This window comes from Maylandia zebra, linkage group LG19, assembly GCF_041146795.1.
Source record: "Maylandia zebra isolate NMK-2024a linkage group LG19, Mzebra_GT3a, whole genome shotgun sequence".
NCBI classification, from domain to species: domain Eukaryota; kingdom Metazoa; phylum Chordata; class Actinopteri; order Cichliformes; family Cichlidae; genus Maylandia; species Maylandia zebra.
In genome coordinates, this window is record NC_135185.1 from 4,749,907 (window position 1) to 4,776,230 (window position 26,324).

The window sequence follows — 26,324 nt, forward strand, 5'->3', positions numbered from 1 at the left end:
AGGAAGAAGAGGAGCAGAGGAAGAAGAGCGGCGTGTATTTAAATGCAAGCCGGTGTTAATGAGTTTGGTCACAGTGTGGAACAGTCTTTTTAAAGCTGCTATCATTCTCATTAATGTAGTGAATGAGCCGCTGATAGCTGTCATGGACCTCACACTTCAATTAACAACAACATACACACCTATAGGGATGTGCGTGCACGTGGAGTACATGAACACACACACATACACACACACAAATAAGACGTGCAGGAGTTGTGTGTACAGGTATTTATATGTGTTAGTGTAAGCACAACTTTTAGCATTTGCATGGATATGTATGCGCATGCATATGCGAAAGAGTGCAAGGTGGAGAAGTGCAGTTTGATTTATGGGAGAAAAAAAACAACTTTCTGCAATTTACAATTTCAGCATTTCTGTTTTCTAACGAGCGTCCGCTAAGCTGTGAGATAGAAATGCAAATTCACCTTGACAGGCTGAGAAGCCACGCTGAAAAATTAATGGAATTTCCCTTTAATTTGGCCAAACAGGGAAACAATAGGCTGCCAGTAAACACACACACACACACACACACACGAAATGAGAGAGTAAAAAAAAGTGTGATCGCAACTGACAGGCCTAGATTTACTAACTGTATAGCCAATCTCTCAGTTGTTTAACATATGTGTTACATTTTTTGTCTTTCATGTCGTGCCCTTACATTATGCTGTTTCTTTGTTTTTGTTTTTTAATAAGAGCATCTAAGCCTTTTAGTCCCTTCAGAACACACATTTTTAACACCTTAAAAAGGCTTAATTACATTATTATACATTATTTGGGTGTAAGTAATTTGACTTCAGTTAGACAGCTTACATTTCACTACAGCAGCAGAATGTAGTTCGAGTTTAGCGTCTTGGCTCTGATCTCATTACTCAAATATGATACAGGGAGAAACTGAGAGTGCTATGTTAACGTCTTCCATGAAACTGAGGTGGCTGTTGGGGTGGTGGAGGGATTCAAACAGCAAGCGGCAATGAAGTGCAGCCGTAGAACTGAAATGTGGCAGTGCATTGGCAGGCTGTAGGGAGCTCTGGACAATGTAACATACAAAAAACCATGAAAACTGTCCACTGCACCCTATTCAAGCCCACTTGTAAACCAATCAGAATTTGCCAAATGCACAGTTATGTACTATATTCTGGTGGGTTTATGGAGGTTTATGGAAGCTCATGTGAGTAGGTTGAAAACCCCTCTCTGCAGGCTCTCCGTAGCTAATTCCCTGTGCAAATAGACACAACTGTTTTATCGTTAAAAACAAGCATCGGAGGGACAGATGGGAAATTTTGCAGCCTGAACATACACCACCAAACTGGAAGGATAAGGAATGTGAGGCATAATGACAGAATGTCAAGCTGGCTCTCTGAACTAGCTCAAAGGCTTTGCTGCAGTACTGCAAACTAAGGTCACGTGCTGCACAGTGACCTTAAAATGTACCAATGTGCAGCATCCCCTCTTCTTTTAACAATGGTGTAATTTTCTGGTAAGCGAGGAGACCAGTTGCTGGACTTCAGGGAGAGGAATGTTGTCTCATTCTTGTCTGACAGAAGATTCTAGCTGAAGTTATAATTTTTGTTTCAAAGCTGGTTCAGCAGTCAGCAGGATGTTACAACCATGCTGCTGTAACAGATGCAGTATGCAGTTTAGCATGATCTTGCAGAAATATTCAATATCTTCCTCTAAAATGACGCTGTCTGGATGTGAACATACTCTGAATTAAAACATCTATATATTTCTTTCAGCACTGATGGTGCCTTTCCAGATGTGCAAGTTGGCAATTCCATAGGCACTAATGCAACCCCATGCAGTCAGAGATGCAGACTTTTGAACTGACTGTTTCCAACATGCTGTACAGCCTCTTTCCACTTTGTTCCAAAGGATGCGACGTCCATTTTTTCCCCAAACAATTTGTACATTTCATCTGAATGGAAGTGTTACACTTTGTCTTAGTCCAGGAGGAGCTTTGCGGCTTGTTTGGATCATGTTCACATATGGCTTCTTTTTTGCACGATAGAGCTTTTCCTGGCATTTATGAAGGCATTCCTGAGCTCATGTATTGATTTCCATGACAGAATCATGCCTGTTTCTAGTGCAGTGTCTGCTACTCAGGCCAGAATATGATAATATTATGTAATCTGAGGTATTTGAAACCTGCAATTTTACTTATTCTAAAACTTCCACAATTTTTATATACCAAGATGCTATTTTTATACCCAGTCATGTTGCTGATCTGTTCCCAATTTATCTAATTAGCTTAAAAGTGTTCCTCCAGATGTTTCTTCTTAGTACCACTTGCTTTCTCAGCCTTTGATGTTCACTCTCAATTTTTTCTAGACGTTTTGCTGTGATCAAATTCAAAATGAGCTAATTTATTTCTTAAAATGCTACATTTTCTCAGTTTAAACATTTGCTATGTTTCTATGTTCTATTCTTAATAAAATATAGGTTTATGAGATTTGCAAATAATGGCATTTTGTTTTAAGTAATTTTAAATATTGAAGCTGAAAACTACCACCAACAGTTGTTGTAGAAAATAGTGTAAGTGCGTTTGTTCAGATAGACTGGTGATAAATAAAGGGCCAGCAGCTGAAAGTTAATCCAGCCATGGGTGTTAGGAACTATTTTGAGGCATTGATTATCCTTTTTTTTTGCCATGTTTGGGGTGACAGGATAGTTCATGAAGAATAAATGTGAAAACCATATGCAAAATAAACTGTATTAAGTGCAAACCCTGTATGAATGCAGATTCTGTGTGTTTGCAAAGACATCTGTTTCTCAGTCTTGTAGTTAATATAACATTTGTTCTGCTGTTGCCTTTGTTTCTTCTCCTTTTCTCAGATGCCCCATCTTCTCATCCACTGATAAACAGTGTACAGAAATTCATTACCATTTTTTCCCATGTTTGTGTGTGTGTGTGTGTGTGTGTGTGTGTGTGTGTCCAGGACAATTAAGTATGGCTTCACAGTGATTGATACTAGCTTGGCTTTCAATTTGTTCCACTACAGAGCTCAGAGTGTCACCTCCCAACCTCCACCCACCACACTGACCTCACTCACTCACACGCACAGACACACATAAACACACACACACACATATATATACACACACACAGAGAGAAAGAAAGTAACATGCACACGCATACTTTTGTACCATTAATACCACTTTCAAGGGAACCTTTCCAAACCTTGTGTTTGGATTTAAGCTATGATTTAAGCTTTGTGCTGGAATAATTGGTCTTTTTTTTTTCAATCATTTGTTGGTTCAAAAGAGGCTTCTAATAATCCCCGAGATGATCCAGTAGTCTTGGAAGAAAAAGATTGTAAACCCAGCAGTGACGATGATACTGTACATAAGCTCAAAGAGGAGGCACAGAGCCAAAGACAAATTTAAATTTTTTTTTATTCCTCTCATGAAAGGTTGCTACAGTGTTGGATCGTGAATCCTAATCTTGCATGTGAAGCACTTTTTAAAAACAGAAAATGAAAACATCAGCTGGAAATTAGAGAGCCTCTGTTTGAGCTCAAAAACAGTTAATACTTTATTCATGAGATGAGTTTGGATCATTGGATGCTGTATGCAGGAATACCAAAATGCAGACCAGAATGCCCGTTAAATGTGAGGGATATCTTCTCTTTAGGGAAGGATCTTTCAAGTTTCAGCAAACAACCTGAACTTAGATGGTCAGTTACTAGCCAAACAAAAGAAGCAGCTTGTTTATTGAAGCGTCAGTGTTTCTCAAGAGAAACTACATTTTTACACAAAAATTTCACTTAGCTGTATCTAATTAGCATACTTTTCCACTTAATTGTTTTTATACAGACAAATGTTGTGACCTAATATAATTTGTCCTACCAGCTTATATTCCTTTACTGTTATTCATCCTAATTACCCAGTGCTAACGGTAGTCATTTCCCTGCCCTAGCTTCCTGTCCAAACATTCAATTCAATTTTAATTTTTACATTTTAACCTCAGGGTGTTTTATATTTTAAGGTAAAGACTATACAATCATACAGAGAAAAGCGCAAAACTCAGATGACCCCCCATAAATAACCACTTGACAACAGTGGGGAGGAAAAACTCCCTTTTAACAGGAAGAAACCTGCAGCTGAACCGGGGTCGGGGAGGTGCAGCCATCTGTCGTAACTGGTTGGGGTTCAGGAGAGAGAGACAGGACAAAACACTATAATGATTGATTATAAATTCAGAGTGCTGTCTAAACACAGAGGTGAGTGAAGAAGAAACACTTATCATGCATCAAGTGAAAGGAGTCAGGGTCACCTGATCCACCCTAACTATGCCGTTTTAGCTTATTAGCTTACAGTTTTTTACAGACGCTAGGACACATTTCTCAATACTTAGGTCACGTTTGCAAAACTCCTCACACAGTGAGCACAACAGAAGTCTATGTGGGCCAAACTGAGGATCAGTTATCATTGTTTTGGCACAAAATGCATTCAATGACTACATCTCTCAAATTTCATGAATCATCTTCTCACTCAGACACAACAACTGCCAAAAATCTTTGTACGGACAGGACATTTTGCATGTGCTTACATACTGTTTTCAAAACTGTTAAACTTATGGCCAAAACAATAACACAATGCAAAACTTGAAAAGACAGCAAAATCCAACAGCAATATTTTATTGAAACATATTTTAAATCTAAAAATGCAGTTTAACCAGCCACAGCTGATTCTCATTGTAGATGAACATCTACACAGCTGTTACTCCTTCAATTTTTCAACTCCTTCAATTCTGGCAGCCAGAAGATTCTTTGCTAGGTGTGTTGCCCTAGATGACATAAGATGTGATGTGGGTGAGAACCTGTGGCCAAATGGAGAAGACCGAGTAGATTAGCATTACTATTGTATGTGTATCAGTGGATGGTGTGTATACAAATTCTTGTATTTTGGGATTACTTAGTGCAAAAAAATAAAAATACATAAACAAATATTAACGAATTCTGCATGATGTCTGATTCATTCCAGTAACATACATTGAAATTCTAAACAGAGATGTGTCCTTGTTTTACACAAGAAAACACTGTGTAATGCTACATGTTGTTAGTGTTTTTTAGGTCATTGTTTTGTGGGTGACAAAGTGTGTTTGTCGGCTGTCAACCTTTGCTAGTGTTCTGGAAGAATGAGTTTATTTGAGACCTGAATGAAGTGTTTTGGTAGTTGTAGTGCATTTTGAATGTGAAATGAACTGCTTTGCCAAGCTGACGGTCAGTTAGGAGGATTGTGTGAAGAGTTTTGCAAAAGTGACCTAAGTATTGGGAAATGTGTCCTAGCGTCTGTAAAAAACTGTAAGTCCGATAGCTTAAGCTAATCTTTAAAGTAGAGAGGGTGTCTGTTTCCAGAATCCAAAGTGGGAGCTGGTTGCATGGTAGAACGGCCTGATAAATGAAAGCTCTGTCTCCCATTCTATTTTTGAAAACTCCAGGAACCATAAACCTGCAGTCTGAGAGTGGAGTACTATGCTAGGATAATAAGGCACTATGAGGTCTATAAAATAAGATTTGGTCTGATTATTCAAGACCTTGAATGTAAGAAGAATGATTTTAAATTTATCCTGAATTTAATTGGGAACCAATGAAGAGAGGTTAGTATGGGTGAAATATTCTCTCTATATGCACTACATACGGTCACATCCAAATCAAAACATGATTTTTATAGCTAAAATGCCAAACTCGAGTCATTGAGATGGTGCTTCACAATCTATCGTTCTTACAGACTCTATGGTTCCTTGTTCCTGAAGCTGTATAATCTCAAGTCTATAAATCAGTTTAGCAGCTAAAATAGTGGCAAGTGCCAATTAGCATGATCTATCACATGAAATTATCAGCATCTTAGCTACCTGCAGTTTGGTATTACATTCTGAATTGATACAAACAAACCTCATTAAAACCCTAATCACAGCTCCCTTGAGAGAACACTTTGACTTTCAAAGCCACCGAAGTTCAAATGTCAGAGCTGCAGGACAAACAAAGTAACGAAGGATAAGCTACAGAGTTTGAATAATTTCAAACTTTATTGGAATTCACATTGTGACAACAAGAAGGTGTCGGATGTCTAAAATAAGGTCACAGAGACACAATAAGGATTCACAGTGCCGCCTCTGGCCTCTGCGCACACACAACTGCAACGTGTGAGTGTGCGTTAATCTGCATCGATATGTTTACGTATGAGTGTGGCTCCATTTGCATGTGAATGCCTGCATGTGTGTGCAGCACATAATGGCTGAAATCATTTAATGGCAATGGCGGAAGGTGTGTTTGGGGTGCGTGTGTGCGTGCGTGTGTGTGTGTGTGTGTGTGTGTGTGTGTGTGTGTGTGTGTGTGTGTGTGTGTGTGTGGCGAGAGGGCAGGAGTCAAGTGGGTGAATAAGTACAGACATCAATAACCGGAGGACATGTGCATGAAATTACACACAGCAGATCCATCATGGAGGAGCAGCAACAACAACAACAACAAGGCAGAGGAGGCAGCAGCACTGACCAGCCTGAAGGTGACAGAGACACTTGTGTCGGCAAGTTTGTCAGTTCAATACCAACTCCAGGCCACACAAAGCTGCCACAGAGAAGGAAGACGCGTGTGCTACTCTAAAATGTCATAAGGTTATATATAAGAATATTATTTTAAAGAAAGTGGCATATATTGATAAGAAATGGAACAGGATCTTCATGTTGTTTTAAAGCACAAACCTCTAACCTACCATACGGACTAACTTACAATACATGTAGATAAAAATGTGCTTTAAAGGAAGATTACAGTTTGTACATTAATAACGGCTTTAACGCTATTCATCCAACAACCGTTTAAGCGGACTAATCTTAAACCCCTGCGAAGCAATATTTCAGCATGTGTGTGTGTATGTGTGTGTCTGGCAGCTCTTTGAAGAGCGCTCGTCTCTGATCAGCATGAGGTCGAGTCTTCTCCCAAATGTCACCATGTAATGCTCAGCTGGTCGCCATTCACACATCCAGACACCAGAGCGAGAGACAGAAAGGTTAAGATTAAGAGAGAGAGAAAGAGAGAGAGTGTGGGCTTGTCATTTCACTTTGCATCGCTCATAGAGAGAGAAGAGAGGGGAAGACGGGATGGGAGAAAAAATGACTGATTAATGTCAAATCTGTGATAATTGGTAGACATATTTTATGTGCATAAGATAATTAATGCACAAAAAATACAACTTAAAAATAAAACAAACAAACATAAAAAACTGGATTAAATTCAATAAAACATGAATGGCTGGCATTGTAAAGATCATAAATGCTGCAGCTCACTCATGTGAGCTGGTTTATTTACCTGCTCGAGAATGAGCTTGTAACCACAATATTAACAGCATCAACAGTGCTGATCAACTCACAAAGAGAATGCAATACAGGCATTACAGGATAACTCCCCTGACTTCCACACTGTGTGGCTATGAGCTCTAAGCCCATCGGCTTCCCACTAAAAAAGCTCCATCATTTTCAAAAATGTCAGGTTAACATCTAACACATGCACATACAAAGTGGAATCGTTAAGGAATAGTTTCTGCAGGAGATTAATCCACAAATAGTGAGTTATTTCCAGCCGCAGTGGAACATGTGTGAATCTATATTCTGTTATTTCCTTCCCTTCTTTTTCAAAACCATCTGTCTGACTGAGGTGTCCCCTTGTTGTCATCTTCCCCTTCCTCTCCTCCTCTCCATTTGTAGCAGAGAATAATCAATACTTATTTCACCCCCAGGTCTCCTTCCAGCCTATAGGGGCAAAACAGGTGACCGCATGAGGGGCAAGGAGGAGACGAGAAGAGGTAATGAGAGCAGAGGGGAAGAGATGAAGCAGACAGAGGGGAGGGGTAAGGATTTCATTTATTTGCTTATGTACTGTTTTTGTTTTCGAAAGGAGAAATATAAATGTAATATAATGTGGACGTGAGAGCACTGTGGCGAATCATCAGACACAGAGAGCGAGAGAAAGAGTGTAACAACAAGAGCAGCAGATCATTGCCATGCTGCAACACCTGTCCTGGCAACTGGACACACATACACACACACACGCACACACACACACGCACACATACGCCAATTAATTTCCAAATAATTCCTCTTGGGGTTGAAGCAACAATGAGAACAGCTGGTTAATCTACATGTTACAGCACCTGGTTTAACTGCTGGATACACACGTGCAGCGAGAGAGAGGTTACAGTTTATATTGATAGTCATAAAAATCTCATTTACAGCTTTATGCTGTTTATTTATTGTCTTAACAGTGTTACTATATGCCTTTAAATTTTTGTTTTACAAGAAAATGTAAAATTCTTTGAAAGATGATTCTCTCCGACTCTGAACATTGGTACTGTCACCCTTTATCGTACCCCAGAGCTACCAGTTCCTTATAAAATCTTTCAGTTTACGGTTTACCTTATAGCTGTTGTCGCTATAGCAACACAATAATGATATTTATATTTCCATGTCGCTTTCTAAAATAGGCACAAATCAAAACCTGTACATACCTATGTACATTTAAACATATATACATAGGTAATAGATTTAACTACTGCTGTTATTTACAAGGCTACACTGTGATGCCTAAATATCAGGTATGTTAGGTAACATTAGCATTTCTTCTAATATCCTATTGAAATACAATGTAACAAATGATAAGAGTTGTAACAAATATTGTTCATTTCAACAAAACCATGGGGATAAATATTTATCAAGGCCAATTTTTAGGCCCAATAATTAAAGGTATTATTGTAAGATTAGAAGTGTGATAAAATGCTTTATCAGATTTATTAAATTAGAACAAATGAATAATGTTCAAAATGGACAGTGTCTATACTATGCTATGTCCTGTAGCACAGAAAAGATCCTAAAAGTCTCTCCAGAAGCAGATTTATCACTTTGACCTCTTGTGTTTAATAAAAAGCTCCTGACATTCAGTAAAGTTATGTCTCTGTTAGCACGTTCAGTGAACTACACATTTGGTGAGGCAGTAATGTTTATATTTTATTTGTATATCTTTCATATTTCTGTCAAAAAAAATGAGAAAGTTTCAGAATTTATGGCAGCGCTTCTTTTGAAAGGTAACCAAATGATCCCTGCATTGATGTGTCCATCTTCACCCTGGCAGAGAAAAGGATTCCAGTAAACTGGTGACTGAAACATCATCTGTGTGAGTTGCTGGCATGATCTAATGCCACTTTGTCAGATGTCTCCTTTCTATCACCATTATGCACACCTGTGGCATTGGTACCCTTATACTCCAGGTGTCAGAACATAGAGAAAGTTTGTTTGTTTGTCCAAAGTCCACTTTACTTGGCTGGAGGGCTGATGACGGCATAAATTTCAGGTTTGGCAGCATTGGTTCTTTTTCTCTTGCCAATTTGTTTTTTGCTTGATTATTGCTTTCACTCGCTGGTTAGATTTAGGGACTGAAAATAACTTAGTTAACACCACCATAACACCATGCTGCACAACAGTAACCCAGTTGGGACTGACAGATACTTCTCAATAATGCAATAACCTGCTGTGTCAGGGAACAGATGCCATAAAAATCCATGTGCATCGATGAACTAAGCCTACAGCTTTGAGAAAATGGCACTAACTGACATCCTTGGGATGAGAATGAGCTGGGATAGATGGGTTTCTCTGCAATGTCACTGCAGAAATGCACATACCACTGGAAGGCAGAAAGCAGCGTTTTTTTATGGCACATCTAGTAGAGCCAGGCTTCCTAGCAAAAGCAGGTGTTGTGCACCAACAGCAAAAAACATTTATACAAATATTCTGAAGAAAGATTGCAAATCCTTGCTTCAAAAGGGGTAGACTGGAACCTGTGAGTGTGTATAGCTGGGATGGCAGGATACTTGGGCATATCAAAATTCAGTTTAAGTTTAATTACAGTTTTAGGTAGGCACTGAATCACTATCTGTGACCTAGCAAGCCATCATAGGTGTCTTGTGTAGCGATGGATGTTTAAATTACAAATTTAAAAATACTTTACAAGTTTTGTAATACATCTGATGAGGCCACTGACCTAAACACTCGCACATGTTCAAGCAAGAAACTATGGAGGAGGCAGAGGAGTAAAAAACAGGTAAAGGTATGGTGGAGATAGAAAGTAAGAGAGAACATGGAAAGAATGAGGCAGAACATGAAAAGTGGCCATGATGGAAGCCTGCATGGGTCTGAGGAAGAAGAGAAGACAAGTGGTAAAAACTGAGGGGGCCTAACAAAAACAGCAAAGCTGAAGAGAATGTGGAAGGGCACAGAGGAGGGAAATAATACCAAAGTGGGAAAGAGTAATAAAGCAAAGAGATAGTGTGGGAGCGGGAGAGAGAGAGTGTGTGTGCGTTTAACCAATCTAGGGTGTAGTATAATTGAAGTGTGTGTTTTCAAGGACAGGTAGATATTGGTCCTGAGGTGGGAAGCTGCCGACTCAGCAGGTCTGAGTTGATTACATCCTCTTTCTACATGAGGAGAGGAGAGGAGTAAGACACAGGAATGGAAAAGGTGAGATGAGAATAAGAGAAAGGAGGAGGAGGGGGAAAAGGTGAGGGGGAGGTGAGGGGGAGGGAAGTGACTGCTGGTTTTTACAACACAGAAGCAAAGTTACACTGTTGCAATGTCCCAGCAGTTATGGTTCTATTCCAAGTGTACCGCAAATTATTGATATTTCCTTCCAATGCAAACATATTCACAGGGTTATAATGGCATCATTTTTAAAGTGGAATTCCAAACTGCAAAGCCACGAATCGTCACAGTGCAACCAGCACTATGAAGTGACTATTATGTAAAATAATAACATAGTATTGTTTAATTTTTTGATCACCGTTTCATCAGTGATCACAGATTCAGAGGTAATGGCTTTACAGATTATCTGGATTATCTGTCCTGGTCAAATTACAGGATGCTGCTACCTGGATCTGTGGTCTGACTGTAAAACTGTTTCATTTTTACTAACTTTCTGAAACAGTCAGTGTAACAACCAGATTCCCACTTGATGTAACAATCAGCCAACATTGTCCTCTTTTGTGCAAGACGGAGCCCCTATTCAGACAGGATATATTTCCCTAGGGGTATGTGGGGTAATTTTAATATTACATGCACTGGTCAGTAATTTAAATCCAGCTCAGAGTGTATACAGGTTTTTTTTTTTAAAAATCCATCACCAGTAATAATTATAGCTCGAATTACCTGCAGGTTTGGACCCCACTCGCTGGAGGTCATCATGTAAATCTGGAGTTTTGGGAGTTTTCCGCGTTTTCTTTTCCTCTCTCACATTTTATCATTTCAGTGTGAACTTTGACTGTTGTGCAAAAACAGAGGTTTTAAAGAAATGTTTTGCTATTGTGTTTATAACCAGCAACATGTTGGCTTGGCTGAGAATTAGTATGACAACACAGAAATCAAAACTGAGTGTACAAACACCTGCCAACTGATTACTTACCAAAGAGTTTTCAAACAATTTCTGCATTATATTTCTTTCTTTAATCGATTTACCGTTCTATGAGGTTGTCCTGATGAACGATAGATGAATATATTCTGATCTATTTCAGCATGTATTCCCATGTGAAACAACAAGTTTATCATGTAAATGTTTTATGTAAATCAGTACAACATCAGACTTATATTAAACAAAGTATTACATTATACATTCATAATACTATAATAGCGGGACAAAAGAGGACAGGAACAAGCCAAAAATGCAAGTCACAATACTCGAAGGAGCTGCAAGACAAACAACAAGTGAAACACAAAAAGCTTTCACAAATTGCATATAGGATGGACCGTTGCTGGTATACAACTGGCAGAAGAAAAAAAACTGCATTAGTTTATGTAAAATCAGGAAATAACTAACAACATGTTTGTGCTGCTTTCCAGTCCCTTATAAAACTGTTTCAGCCGTGTGCAACATCATTTACATTTTCATACATTTCCCCATCTGGGACAAAACCAGAGTCTGTGTCAGAGTGGTGTGCAGGAAATTTACACATTGTTATTTGGTAACGACGTACAAACTGCTGCTGACGCTGCCGAGGCTCAATTGTTGGCCAGAGACATTTTCGATGCATTTTCTTCCCAAAGACAAATGTAAATTCAGTTTGAAAAGGAAAGCAATTTTCACTCACACACACATCAGCAGACTGTTTTTGCTTCCTTCTCTGATAACAGTGTTTACATGCATGTCTGGACAAAACCAATCTGTTGAAATCACAGAGGGAACCACGAGCAAAACTCCATGTTTGAAACAAAACGTAAAGCGTCAGGACTGTTTTGTTTTTTTTTCTAGCCCAAGCTGTTTCCTAACAACGTGTCAAGATCTGGCCCAAGCTTGAATACTCACAGCTATACAAAAAGCACCAAACCACCGACTTGCTGCCAAAGCCTCAGACCAGCCCCCCACTCTCTCTCCCTGCCTCTGTGTCTCTCTCTCGCTCATCAGAACGGGCTAATGGGACATTTTATTGTGTTATTTTGCTCCCGGGGAGGAAGGAGAGAGGAAAGGGGGAGGGAAATGGGCCTGTTTTGGACACAAAGCCAACTTTGTGCTTTGTGGTTTTTCTGTTGTTTCTGAAAGTTCGCCAACACTATCGCCGCCACAGCCTCCTTTTCTCTCGGCTTTGCTTTCTCTCACCCTGGTTTTCCTTCTGCTCTCAGTCTGTCCTCCTTCTTTTTCCTCACTTTGTGAGCAAAAACAGATTCTGCCCTTAGACAAAGTCAGGTGTCTGCCTGAAACGATGTCAGATCTTACAGCAAACAACTGTTGTTCTAAGTAAGGCTTTCAAATTCGACTTAGTTAAAAATAAAGATTTACAATAAGTGAGAGGCAAAAGCTTGTCAGTCTTACAAACTTAATCCCCTTTGAAAAAAGAAATTTGTTTCGTTAATAATTTCTGCAATGCTGACATTTCACTTGATCCCTGAAAATGTTCTTGAATGGTTCAAACACTGGATATTAGTGAGCGTAAAACTCCTTTAAAACCACAGTTAACCTCTCAATTGTTGGGCTCAATTTTTCTTGATACTGTGATATTTCTTGAAGTGAAATTAAAACAAAAAGAAAGAAAAAATAATAATTTTACCAGAGACCTGATCACTTGGTCAGGGCAACGTCATGAACAAAAACTAAACTCCATTATTCTGATGTGCTTCTAGTTCACTTGTTACATGAACCATCTGCAAAAACAACTTTCACCAGGCTAGCATGTATTAACAACTCATGAACAGCTGCACGCGGGTGTCACGCTGTGGGACGACAGAAAAGACACTTCAGAGTCAGAGTTATTACAAATGAGCAATATATGCACGCTTTGTGAACAGTTACTGTTTTTGAAGCGTTACCTCAGAAGCTAAGGAAACTTTAGCTTCCAGTTTTATTTTGGATCATTTTCTGAAACAGTTGAAACTCATATAAGTCACATATAATCAGCATTCATGAAACAGACCTTTACTAACATGAATAACCCAGATATGTCCAAGTTTTCGGTGCTTTTGTAGTGATTAGGTTTTCCCTGACACGACTATGGTCCTTAGAAACAGGAGGGTGCGTTTAATTCAGTTTTCGTTGTTACTTGTGTGTTTTTTGAAGGCACACTTCGGAAAAATAGAACTAGAATTTGATTCTTAACCTGAGAGGAATCTTATAGTTAGTCGAACAAGAAAATTTGAGTTGTCTAAACTTTTGTCCAAATCTGTAAATGTTAGTAAAGCCAACTGAAAAAAATTCAAGTGAATCACAATAAAAGCTTCTGAATCACGTTCACCTGAATTTCTTACATTTTCTCAGCTTGTTGTTTTTCACAGTGTTCATGGGTTTACAATATAATCACTTAAGATTTTTTCTATTCCAGTAAAACTGAAAAATCACATTTTCTTTTTAAGCGTGTTTTTTTTTTAAGTAGAGTGAGTCATTGTTAAAAAATGATTTAAAAAAGGAAAGATAAAACATGTGAAAACAACAAAGCATGTGAGGCATAAGTGGAGCATTTTTATCTGAAGATTCAACAGTTGCTCTACTGTTGCAAACAATATCATCATTGTCTCTGCAGAACCACTAAGTATGAAAGTATGCCCAATTCTGAGTCTCAGATTTTTTACAAAAAGTAGTGAAAAAGTCTCATTTCATGCTCCTTTTTAAACTACTTTATTAGTTGATCTCCTAAAATATTCACTTGATATATATTAAAAACAAAAATGACAAAGATTAGTTTTCCTTTTTTTTTCATTTTAATAGATAAATGACTTAAAAATATGCGATTATCAAAATAGCTCATTACTTTTATGTTACTCATTTATAAATCGCTGAACTAATCATTAAAACACAATAACGCATTGCACCAACATGTGCTAACAGAAAATGTCAACTAACTTAGCTTCTTTAAAGATCAAACATCCTCACATTCACCTAAAAGGTCAAAAGTGAAAAAAGTCAGCTGTAAAAGCTTCTGTTTGCTACACTCCATGTTGCATGTTCTGCCTAGCCATCGTCTGAAGTCTTCTAATAAAGCTGATTAAGTAGAAACTGAATACAGTTTCTAATAAGAATTATTTTGAAATGCTGCCAAGTTGTCAATAACATTTCCATTTTCTTTATCTGTAGGATTCAACCTTTCGTAAAAATGAAGTCAGCTTTATAAAAAAAAAAATCTATGAATAACACACACTTGCAGGCCTGGCTTTGGGCAATCAGGCAGGTGTCCCCACCCGCCTGCCTCCTTTAGGGCAGCTAACCAAGCTCTCCTGCAGGGCTTTAAGAGGCTCTTATCCAGCCTGCGGATGAGTTTGATTCATCCCAACAGTTGTCCGCTGGTGAGAGCCAATCAGGTCGATGAGTGAGTCTGCCATCACTCATATCCCACTCTCTCTGCCATCTCGCACTGTCTCTACACCATTTCTCACTTCCTAGTCGCGTCCCTTCTTCTTATTTTTGTATTTTTTTCTTTTCATCCTTATTTTTTTAATTATTTCCATCTTCCACAAAATCTTTACTCCACCTTCCATATCTAAGTATTTCTAAACCATCTCCGTGGACCATGTGCACCAGACTTATCTTTTTTGCACAAAGCTAAAACTATTTCATTAATAAATTCTCTGATAAAAATCTCATTATTACATTGGGATTACTACGTTTAATAATCAGTCCAATTATCAAAGCCACAATGGGGTATAAATCTAAATGAAACATTACAGGTCGCAGAAGGACAAAAACACAATTACACTGAAAATATATCAATAAATGTCTTGTTCACATAGCCTAGAGTGCCTTGTGAAGAGGTGTCATGCCTGTTTTTGGTAAGCTTTACAGACCAGTTGGAAATCATTGCTGAGTAGTAAATCTGTGCCAACAATACTGCTATGGGTTTGGTTAGGTGTGCATATATCTATCTATCTATCTATCTATCTATCTATCTATCTATCTATCTATCTATCTATCTATCTATCTATCTATCTATCTATCTATATATATATATATATATATATATATATATATATATATATTCCTTATATAAGGGGAAAAGAAAGAAAAGGATTGGACATCTTGAAGAATAATCTGGGTTTGTGCATGTTGCCAAAATTATGGGGACGTTTGATATCATGGTTAGGTTAAAAGGATGTGCTTTGGGTTTGACGAGTTGTCATTTCCAACTCGTCACATAGGCACACTGACTCTTGTTCAGCTATCACCCAGTCACCATTTCTTTCACTAAAGCCGAACACCATTAGCATGCTTATCCAACACACGGGGATACCCTTTTAATGTCATTTTCCCAAGTTCATGACAACCCACAGAAGTTCTTATTCTGAGGTCTAGAGGTGATGCAATCTCAGGACCTTAACCCTCAAACCAAGATTTGTAGGCCTTTATTTTTTTACTATTTCTTTTACTTTTATTTTAACTGTACATTTACAGCCCCTATTTGGTTAGAGTTGGGCACTTTCAACTGCATAAGTAACTTTAGGAAAAAGAATTCTCACTGATCAACATTTGGTTGCCACAAATACACATCGTTGTTACCATGGCGTCTAGTTCAGATGCTGGACTCGAATTTCACTTACAACTACGTACAAGTACTGTTTCCTGGAGAGTCAGCGTCTGAAAAACTGTAACTGAGAACAGGTTGTAAGTTTAGAGTACAGTCATGCCGAGCTTCTTTATCAATGCTTTTGATTGTTTAGAAATTTAAATCTCTCTGCTGTACTAACGTCTGATGCTATTTAGGCCCATCCATTGGCACCAACCTCCTCCTTACTCATGCTTGGGCTTCAACACGAGCATGAGTACATGAAACAAGAATTCACTGAAATATCTGATGCTATCATGTCTCGTTCAGGTTACAGTCTTCCCTACAAAATTTTCTTTTTAAATTTTTACCTTTTTTAGTCTATTTTTTCCAAACCTTGCTCCCAAAACCATAAATATATCATTTCCCCTCCTTACTGATTTTAATGTCCACCTCTTTTCTGCTTTTCTTCTCTCCCCATGACTTTCTCTCCCTCACCGTTGCTTCTGTTCTCCTCTCCATCATCTTTCCATCATCTTCCTCTCCAGAGCCACTGTAGTGTACTGATAGTGGGAGCACTTGTGCAGTCGGCTATGAAGTCTGTCCTCCTCCTTCTCCTCATACGTCTATCCTCACTTCCTTCCTCCTGATCCCTCTCTCTCTCTACCTGAAAATTAATTTGGTCTCCTCGAGATGCCTATCGGTGCTGAAATGCCCCCAGAAATAGATCCACAAACAGCGGCTCAGCCAAAACTCTGCTACCTGACAGCTTTTAGCAGGAATACTACTGGATGGATGGGTGGGGGGAGGGGAGCAGATGGAGAGATGAACGGAGGGACGGATAGATGGATGTAGACAGGGAGTAAATGGTAGGACCATGGGGCGTTAGTGGGAGGAATGGATTGATGACGACAGAAATTAATAGATGGATTACCTACAAATTTCTACACTTTATTGCCTAAACAAACCATCCGTTTTTAGATTGATTTCCTTCCTTCTAGGCAATCATTTCTTTCTGTTCATTTCTATGAAAATCAGCTCTCGGAGGCTCGAAAACCTGCTGCGGAGAGACATAATTCATCACAATAAAAGATTTAATCACCATTTTTCCATCCATGTTGGGGCATCATCACATGGTGCAGTAACACAGAAGCAGATTCAAAGACCCCTTTGGGTACCTTCAAAGACACATCTGAGACTTGAGAGTTGGGGGCCAAACAATAAGTTAATCCATGACAACTAAAAAGAAAAAACTAGAGTTGTAAAAGTCCAGCTGTCAGTCAGAAGCACCTCAATATCACATCTTCCACCAGGAAAGTTTCCTTAGTAAGTATCTTTAATGGTAGCTGGGTAACGTTGCAGACAACCTGACAAAGGGAAAGACTTTTATTTTTATATTTATTACCTGCTTGCCCGCTTGGAGTAGACATGGCCAGTTGGTGCCTTACAGTGGTGACAAATTGGAGGGTACGCTACATTTACTGAGATCCTTGCCTACATGCTCTGATGTTAAAATATCAAGTAATATCATGTGATGTTGACCCTCGTATGAAGATGGAGACTTGCATAATAATAGGTATGAGAAGTAATGCAAACTCTGAAATAGCCAGTGATGGACAAAGTCTCCTCGATGCTAGCACCGCCGCAGCAACATTTGGTTTTCTTGCCCAAAACAGACACAAGCAGGTGGTGATAAACTCATGAAATCCAGCAGTTAGCGTCAGAACAAAGTTTTAATCAGGATGCCCGGCAGGTAAATCTGACTAGGTTTTCAACAAGCAGAAAGCTGTGATGTCGTTTTTCTTCTTCTTCTTTGGAGAAGAGGATTAAAAAAAATCCAGCCTCGTGGAAGAAATCACAAACTTTAACCTGACTAAATAGTTAGACCTTTGTACAGTCTCAATGTGTTTTACAAAAGGTTTTTTGTCTTTCTCTCATTACGACCCAAGAGGATCAGGAGGCTCTTTTTTTTTATATGAAACTGATCTCCATCACTAATCTACAAAATAACTGGGCTGTTATTGCAATTTTCTTTTTGGTTTTTAAATAAGAAAAAAAATTCAGTTGTTGTGGAAACCATTTCACTAACTCGCTAATCTCGTTTGAGCTTCTGAGTTTCTCATCTCCTCGGGTCACAAAGGGAAGCACAAACTCCCGGTGCATGTGTGCAGCAGAGTTTCAACCTCAGCATGTGAGGAGAAAACCTGAGGTACGAAACAAGTCTTACTCTCAGCAACAAGACAATAAGACAGCAACAACTTTGTTCCATCAAGCTGGAGCTTCCTGCCTCTTCATGTCGAGAGAAATTAAAGGATAAAAGCTCTCGGTAACAGAATCAGGGAAAATGAAGCTTGGACAGCAGCGCGGTGCAATTTCAGCTCTATACATTTGACGTCTGACCCTTCCGCCTGGTTTCTGCTCTTTAACGGCACACATATGCAAATAACCTGCTGTTAATCTGCAGTTCAGCACTGACCTTATACCCCTGACTTTAGGTCGCTGAATCCAGTGTATTATGCTCACCTGCATCTGGTGTTAACTGTAAGAGTTCCTTCTTGTGTTGTTCACTCTGGATAAGAGCATCAGCTAAATGGTTTTCGTGCTTACACTCCTCAGGCTTTCAGGAGAAAATGAAACTACAATTTAAAGGTCTGTATACCAACTTCAGGGCATCTTCAGTCATGCTGCAGTTCAGATGTAGATGAGGAGTGAAACGCTTTGATTCAGTACGGCTCAGCAACACCGTCACAGCAGCTGTGCGATGGTGCTTTTGCTCCTGTGCTGCTCAGGTTTGTCTGGGCTCGTTCTGCAAAGACGCCACCAAACAAGAATTTTGTCAGTTTTGCAATCACTCACTATGGAGGCTGAGAATTTGCTCAAACAAACTGTGCAGTGGCCGAGACAAAAGCTGTCACTGTTTTGCATGAAACCGTGCTATAATCTGACTATCTTCCAGGGAAGCAAACAGGATATACAACCTCTAGATAGTTGTTACACTGAATCTTAGGGCATTTATGTCTGTTTATAGCAATTTAAACACAACGGTCCTCAAGCACCTACGTCCAGTAACACACAAGGCCACATTCCTTAAATGAAAAGGCTCAAATGATAACAAGAGAATTCCTTCGCTTCACGTTTCAGCTGCTCATCAGTCTGCCACAAACGCAGTGGATGCTGTCATGTGGATGAACGAACACTCCACTAAAATAAATCTGACTCAAATCAGGGAGCTGTGTCTGGCTGCATCAAAGCACTGACTTTCAGCAGGCAATCCAAAACGTGTGAAAGACAAAAAGATATAGAATTAAAAACTTTCCTTAAGATTTGGTAAACATTCAAACCCTCACTAACATTTCTCTGAGTATGCATTTTTATTTTCGTCGGCTGCAGTTTTGTCAGAACAGGTGGTGCTGATGGTGAAAGAAGAAAACCAGCGACGCACCGACGCAGGAAAGGGCCGGTCAAGGAGCGGACAACCTCTGCAAGCTGGAACAAAGTGATCTGCTTTGCAACAAAAGACATTACTGTTGAGTTTACAAAGAAAAATTATAACAATAACAATAATAAAACACCAACTGCTTTTCATCACCCTCTATTCACATTCACCTGCCACATCCTTTCAAACTGAAAACAACAAACAGACCATAAAAACAGAGAGAGAGAGAAATTGCACAAAAGCTTCTAGTAAACACATGCTCTTGTCCTGTTGGGGTGATCATACTTCTAGCTCTGGTTTCTTGTTAACACAGACAGTACTGCAACATACAACACCGCGTTCCCTGTTCATCCCTGTGATACACTGATTCACTGCCACAAAGGCTTCTGAAATTAAAACACAACAGAACTGAGCAGACGCGTAGGTTACATTTAATTGCTTGCCATCCCAAATTCAACAGGTATAAAAAAGGGGAAAAAATGTAGATTTCCATAGAGAACATGACACCACCATGCATCACACACTGAATAAAATACAAGGAGTAAGCATGTAATTACTGGCCATCCTTGAAGCAGCGGTTACAAAGAAGCTATAGCAGATACACCAACAAGAACTGTGTTCCTCTGTAAAAGATCAGCTTTGACATTTGAAAGCATGGTGGATATAACAATATTAACAGCAGATTAAAGAAGACATACACACAAATTTAAACATGTCAACAAAAATTCAACCTTAAAAATCAGAGCAGGTGAATCGCCTTTGAGGTCATGTACAGGTGTGCTTTGTGTGACTTGAACAGGTGAGTCCATGTACACCCCTCCACATTAAAGATCACTGGCAATTCTTCAGTGACACACGCGCGCGCGCACTAGTGTTGGAGTAGTAGAATTGGCCACAAACGCACACACATGCACGTTCGGTTGCACATGTTTTCCACGACACAACGCACACACCTTCCTTGCTCGGAGCATCAACACACTGCATGGCTTCCTAACATGCACGTGCACCTTTAGGCATAGAAACACACACACGAGTCAGAGCAAAGACAGTCATCTGTTTCCCTGAGAGTCAGCCAACCGACCTGTTACCCAGCAGCCACACGCCTCTTCGTCTGACACACACACACACACACAGAGGCGCGCACGCGGGCACGCACAACTCGACTCTCCTCTGGAAAGGGTAACAGCGTTCCTCCTGACACCTCCAGCCTCAGAATAAAACGCAAAGCGACACGGAACAGCCAGCCGGGCTGCCGGTCTGCGTGCAGCTGTAAACATGCATTGAAGGAGAAGTGTGTGAGGGAACAAAAATCCAAGCCCCGTTACCGTTCTCTCCGCGTCGGGTCCTGCTGGATGCTCGGCTTGGTGGGCGCCATCTTCCTACAACAATTATTTGATTTCTTACTTTCTCTCTTTTCTTTTCTTTTTTTTCCCTCTTCTCAGATTTTTGTGGACGCGGAGCGGCGGCGGTGCGCTGCGCCCTGACAGCAATGCGTCATGGTCGGTGTGTTAAGACAAAGCCATGTCCGTGTGTGTATGTGTGTGTGTGTATCTGTGTGTGAGTGAGAGAGAGAACGTGTGACTGTGTGTATGTGTGGTGTCAGCAGCCGTGCGCGATTGCGCGTGCGTCTAATGCTTGTCTCGCTCTCTCTCCCCGCCGCCGCTCAGGAGCGTGGAAACAACGGGTGGTGGAGGCGAAGGCAGGGACGGGGCTGCAGCAGCAGCAGCAGAGGCATGCCGAGCGGAGTGAGGGGGGAACCCGGGGTGGATGCCTCTCAGATCACCGCCGTCTCTCCCCTCCTCGTCCTTCTGTCTCTCTCCACGCACGCACAGCTTCGGCTTTTTTGGCACTACAGAGGAATTTCCCGCTTGCGCTCCGGAGGAAGAAAGGAAGGAAAAAACAGAGGCAAACAGAGGCGTCAATTCTTTACATTCTCGCCGCCACTGCAGCGCCTGTATCCCCGTCAAAATCCCCGCGGCGGAGCGTCTCTCGCCGGTCAGAGTGTGTGTGGCTTTCGGAGCATTTTCCCTCCTCTGGCTGCTGACAGGAAAAAAGGACAGCACACATCTCCGGTATTTTCTCCAGCCCCGGCGCAACAACGCCACTCTGTTGCAGTTGGAGTGTGTGTGTGTGTGTGTGTGTGTGTGTGTGTGTGTGTGTGTGTGTGTGTGTGTGTGTGTGTGTGTGTGTGCGTGCGTGTGTTTATTTATTTTTTTCATTTCCTCCTGTATACAGGTTGCCCTGTGGGTTAATTATCAAAAAATTTTTACCACCTAAATAAATTTTTAAAAATGTAATAAAAAAAGAAGAAAAGAGAAAAGCACGAGACGTTGAGTGGAAAGAATGATGGGTGATTTACTTGGATTGTTTCCCTGTAAATCAGATCTGCACACCTCCACCCTCCACCCCCTTCACCTGGCTTCCTTCACTGTCAGTAATAAACACATCACGGCAAATGTCTCACTTCAAAATCCCAACTCAGCTTGTTGTTTTCGTTTGTTTTTTGATATAAAAATAAATCAGCAGTTTCCTGGTCATCTGACGAGTCTCTGTCATGATTTTGATATTGAGTTTGCGAGCCTCTAAATTGAAACAAAGTCCCCTTCTCCATCTTCTTCGACTAAATAAATCAAATAACCTGCTCGGTTTTTTTCTTTTTCTATTTTTCGTATTTCAGGTTACTGAAATATATTTGCCTCCAGGCTTTGATGTTTGATGTTGCGTCAGCAAATGGCTCATTATCGTCCAACAGAAACTACCTTTTACTTCTTCTTTCCCCTCTTTCATTCATTCATTTAAATTCCACCGTTTTCAGTGTATAATTCATTGTAACCTAATCGCTGTGCTGTGTGATTAACCCCCTGGCTGCAGCCCTAGAAGCTGAAAAAGCCTCCCTCTCTATACCAATGACCTGTCAAGGTCAAAGGCATGCTGGGTATTCTCCACACAAACACGGGGTTACAGGCGGCGCAGTGGCAGAAAATAAAGACTGAAGATGGGGGAACCGTGACCTCCAGCCGGCGATCGTCGGGAGCTGTGAGCCGTTAGTGCCCATGTGCACTAACGGATTCTTAGAAGACCTGAACGTGTGCGCGCTTCATTTTCACCACTTTTAAGAGCCGCTGCTGTGATTTACGGTTAAAAAAAAAAAAAAATGTAGTTGCAGTTTCGTATCAGAGCTCAGGTCTCAGTAACCAGAGGTTGGTTTTTTTTGTTACTTCGTCTCTGGCTCCCAGTTTATCCAGATGTGATTTAAAAAGCTGCTTCAAAGTAACATTTTCTTTTGATCACGCCAAAACCGGAAAGGTCACAGATCTGACCCTCATCAGTACACCTTCACAGCGCCCTAAAGTGAGCTTACTTCGTTCAAACAGCATAATCTTGATAAAGATAGAAATATAGAGATATTTTAGAATAAACACATTTATTCTTTGGGTGTTGGTTTCGTGTAGATTGAGGGTCGAGTTTTACTCTAGCTGTGTGGCCACTTTGCGCCAGACCAGGTCCCGAGCGTTCGCTCTTTTCTTTGAGGTTTGGCTGCTCCTTCTCTCCCCGTCTCAGCCCTGCTTACTGAGAGCTGTCAAACGGAGGCGACGTGGATAATGGAGCGTAATGTATAAACATATTAGCTCCCAGCTGTTGGTGGAGGGAAACATTATGTATGGAGAGAGGGAAGAGGGGCAGCTCGGTGAAAAGACACTGCGTCTGAAGAAAAGCTGAGCCTCTGCGGCCGTTACAGACACAAACACTCAAAATGGGCCCCATGTGCCAAACTGGCCCTTCCCAAACTGAGGTCTTAGGGGCCTCAAAGGTCCTTGAGGAGTTCAAACAGGCCCCCAGCTGCCGATGACGACACAGTTAAATTACAGCAGGTTTTATGTCAGTGGAAATGATGCGAGAACGTGCCACGCCACTACTCTAATCCCTTCAACTGTGGACACAAACAGTCCACTGCCCAAAATCCTCCCTTATGGGGGTCTGAGGTCTATGTGCGCCCAGACGCTTTGCTTTAAATAACAATACAGCCCTTATTCGCCTTGTATTTGTTGCTTTAGAGGGCTGAGACACTCTCAGTGCACTCGGAGAGGCCCCTGCAGTGATTTATGTCCTGTTTGCTCCCCACAGCTTTTAGACTTTACACACACATACGCACACAGAGCTATGCCCCATAATGTGGAGAGATTGTCCGGTAATAAGGCAAGAGTGTGCGTGTGTTGGGGTGTGTTTCTGCCCCCTGTGGCTCCAGATGATTAGAAAAAACAACCCTACTGAGTGGCCGGACAGGGAGGCAATCATTTAGATTCAGAGTAGAGGGGGGAAATAAGGGAGGGGGGGGATAGGGGGCTATGACTGAAGTGAATTGTCACAAGAGAGCAGGTTGGATTCATGACCAGCTGGAAAACATTCAGCACATTTTTGTTTTTCCTGATATAATCCAATATGTTTTCGCTGTTATTAGCAGGACATCATCCCCAGTTTTCCATTGAATTACCTCGACTTTATTCCAGAAGTCGTGTTTTAATACTTGAACCTCATTCCTGAAAATAATTTTTCACTAAATCTCTGCAACCTCATTCCTCCGTTTCTTCCACTGCTGCTCCATCCTCTCTGTCTTTGCTGAGTGCACATATTTTTATACTTTTCTTCACAAATTTGCTTTGAAACACAAAAAATAATCCCAAAACAAACTGTGGATATTGACCTTAATCCTCTTATGTGGCATTAAAGTCACAATATTCCTCTTTTGCTTGTGGATTTGATGGAATAATTGAAAAGGAACGGCAACTAACTGAGAAAATATTTATCCCAACGTATTCACTCAAAGAATAAAAAAAAATCCTCTCCATCTAGTTTTACACATTTCAAATGAGTTTCGTGTATTCTGGGGTTATAGGTGATTTTCACAGGTTTGATTTAAAATCTCAACTGACGATGAAGTTTTGCTTCATGATACCTTAAAAAACGACTTCAAAAATACTAAACCAAAAAGTGTCCACTGAGTTAGAGATGCCCAAGTGTGCCTGAACATAAAACATCCCACGAAGGGGAAAATGATTGATTTCAATAGATGTTAGTAGGTTTAAATACTTTTATCGCAGTCAAATCAATTATAGGAGCACTGAGGAGCGGAGATCTCTCCGCAAGGCCACTTTGATACAAGTATGTTTAGTTTCGATGTGTTACTTTTCCAAGATTTCTTTTCAACTCCCTTCCCATCCTACGCTGACTCCGCTACAGGTCGTTAATCCTGTAGATTTCCCACATACCTTTGTTGGTAGGCGGTGATTCCCTGCACGCTCTGCGGGGTCCCGTTCGTGGCTCCGGGTACCGGCACGGGCACCCGACCCACCGGGGGTCCGGTCACCATCCCCCCTCCGCCGCCTCCTCCTCCAGCTCCGGTTCCTCCGGCCGCCGAAGCCGTCACCTGGACGCTGAAATCCGGGAAGATCCTGATCATGGTCCCCGTCGTCTCCGATGCGCTCCCGCTTCTCTACTTTAACAACCTCCTCCGGCGCTTTCTCCCAACACAGACCAGTCACCGAATACTGGGATCAATGGGATCAATGGATGTATTGATTCAGCAATTAAAGATAAACAACAAGTTTCTTTTTGTTGATTTGTCTTCTTCTTCTTTTTCCTCCTCTCTTTCTAACCTTTGAAAATAACTCTCAAGAAAATCCGGATCACGGTGCGTAAAACAGTCACAATTCAGTGAATCATTAGATAGCTGAGAAGAGTGAGTGTATAAAGCGCAAAGACAAAATATAATAAACCTTTTCCTTAATTGTTTCCTCTTCTTTCTCCTCCTCTCGGCTTTATCCTTGAGAAATAACCCGTGTGCTGCTCCGGATCATGGTCCCGGAGTGCGCGCAGTCTGCCTCTTCTCTTTCCACCTGCTCAGCAATCAGCGGGATCGGTGGATGTAAGAGGTGATTATTTCACCGACTGGAGACCGGCGGACAGCCGTGTTTGTGCTGCTGTCTGCCGGTGCAGGAGCTCCGGACTCTCCTCTCTCTCACGCGGGCACCGCCGCCGGCATCCCGTCCCCCGGCTCTCCTCCGCCGGGTGTGTGCCGGTTGGTCTTGTGAGTGTTGTGGGAAGAGCAGACCTGAAGTGGAGCAGTCAGTCTGTCAGCCAGTGAGCGCGCGGCTCTCAGCAGCACGAGCTCTGCAATGACATTGGTGTAATACAGTGATACAGCAGCGGCGGCGGCGGAGGCAGCGCCAAAGTATGTGTCGGTATGTCGGCGAGAGCCTGCGTGTGTGTGCGCGCGCGTTTGCACTTGTGTGTGTTGTCCTCTGCGCCCCACTCATACACGCACATACAGAGAGAGAGAGAGAGGGGGAGAGGGAGAGAGAGAGAGGGAGAGGGAGAGAGGGCTGTTTGTTCAGCAGGACGGCATTTCCCCTGGCTTTATTGTGTAGAGTAACTGAGAATCAGTTTCCTGGACTTTTATTTTAAGTCGGTTTGATTTGGAGCATTTTGTTTATTCCAACAGTCTTTCGGAGCATTTTTTTTAATGTGTTCAAACGTATAAAAGTAAAAAGGTCTTTAAAGTAAAACAGAACCGTTTTAAAGATTGTTATTGCCTTTGAAAAGTTAAAAAAAAAACGTCTTTAAAGAAAAAAAGACAAGCTTCACCGTGCGTAAAGCCAAAAACTCCCCACTTCACTCAACAAAATAATTTAAAGCACCACATTTGAACTGAGGATACAAAAGTGGATACAAGATGTATCCAGACTTCAGGACGTTCACTTTTCCCCGTGCTGTGTGTGTGTATCAGCTTACTCTGGGAATTGAGACGAAATAGTGCGGGTTTCTGTGCCCAAAAAGACGCAAGAGCTGCGAAGCCCGA

At 41.0% G+C, this 26,324-nt stretch overlaps 1 protein-coding gene across 3 annotated transcripts in view; it reads right to left on the reverse strand.

The window, feature by feature from the left end:
* The window catches only part of npas3 (neuronal PAS domain protein 3), a 386,014-nt gene extending 360,308 nt beyond the window's left edge, over positions 1–25,706 (reverse strand). For 2 of the 3 annotated variants that reach the window (XM_004554666.4, XM_004554665.4), the window contains exon 1: positions 20,794–21,146. In XM_004554666.4, the coding sequence (XP_004554723.1) occupies positions 20,794–20,843 (50 nt within the window). In that variant the 5' untranslated portion in view covers positions 20,844–21,146. Of the gene's footprint in view, positions 1–20,793; positions 21,147–24,735; positions 25,015–25,242 lie in introns of those variants that run through there. The other variant, XM_076877408.1, reaches the window with a different exon arrangement.
* Between the last annotated feature and the right edge of the window lie 618 nt (positions 25,707–26,324).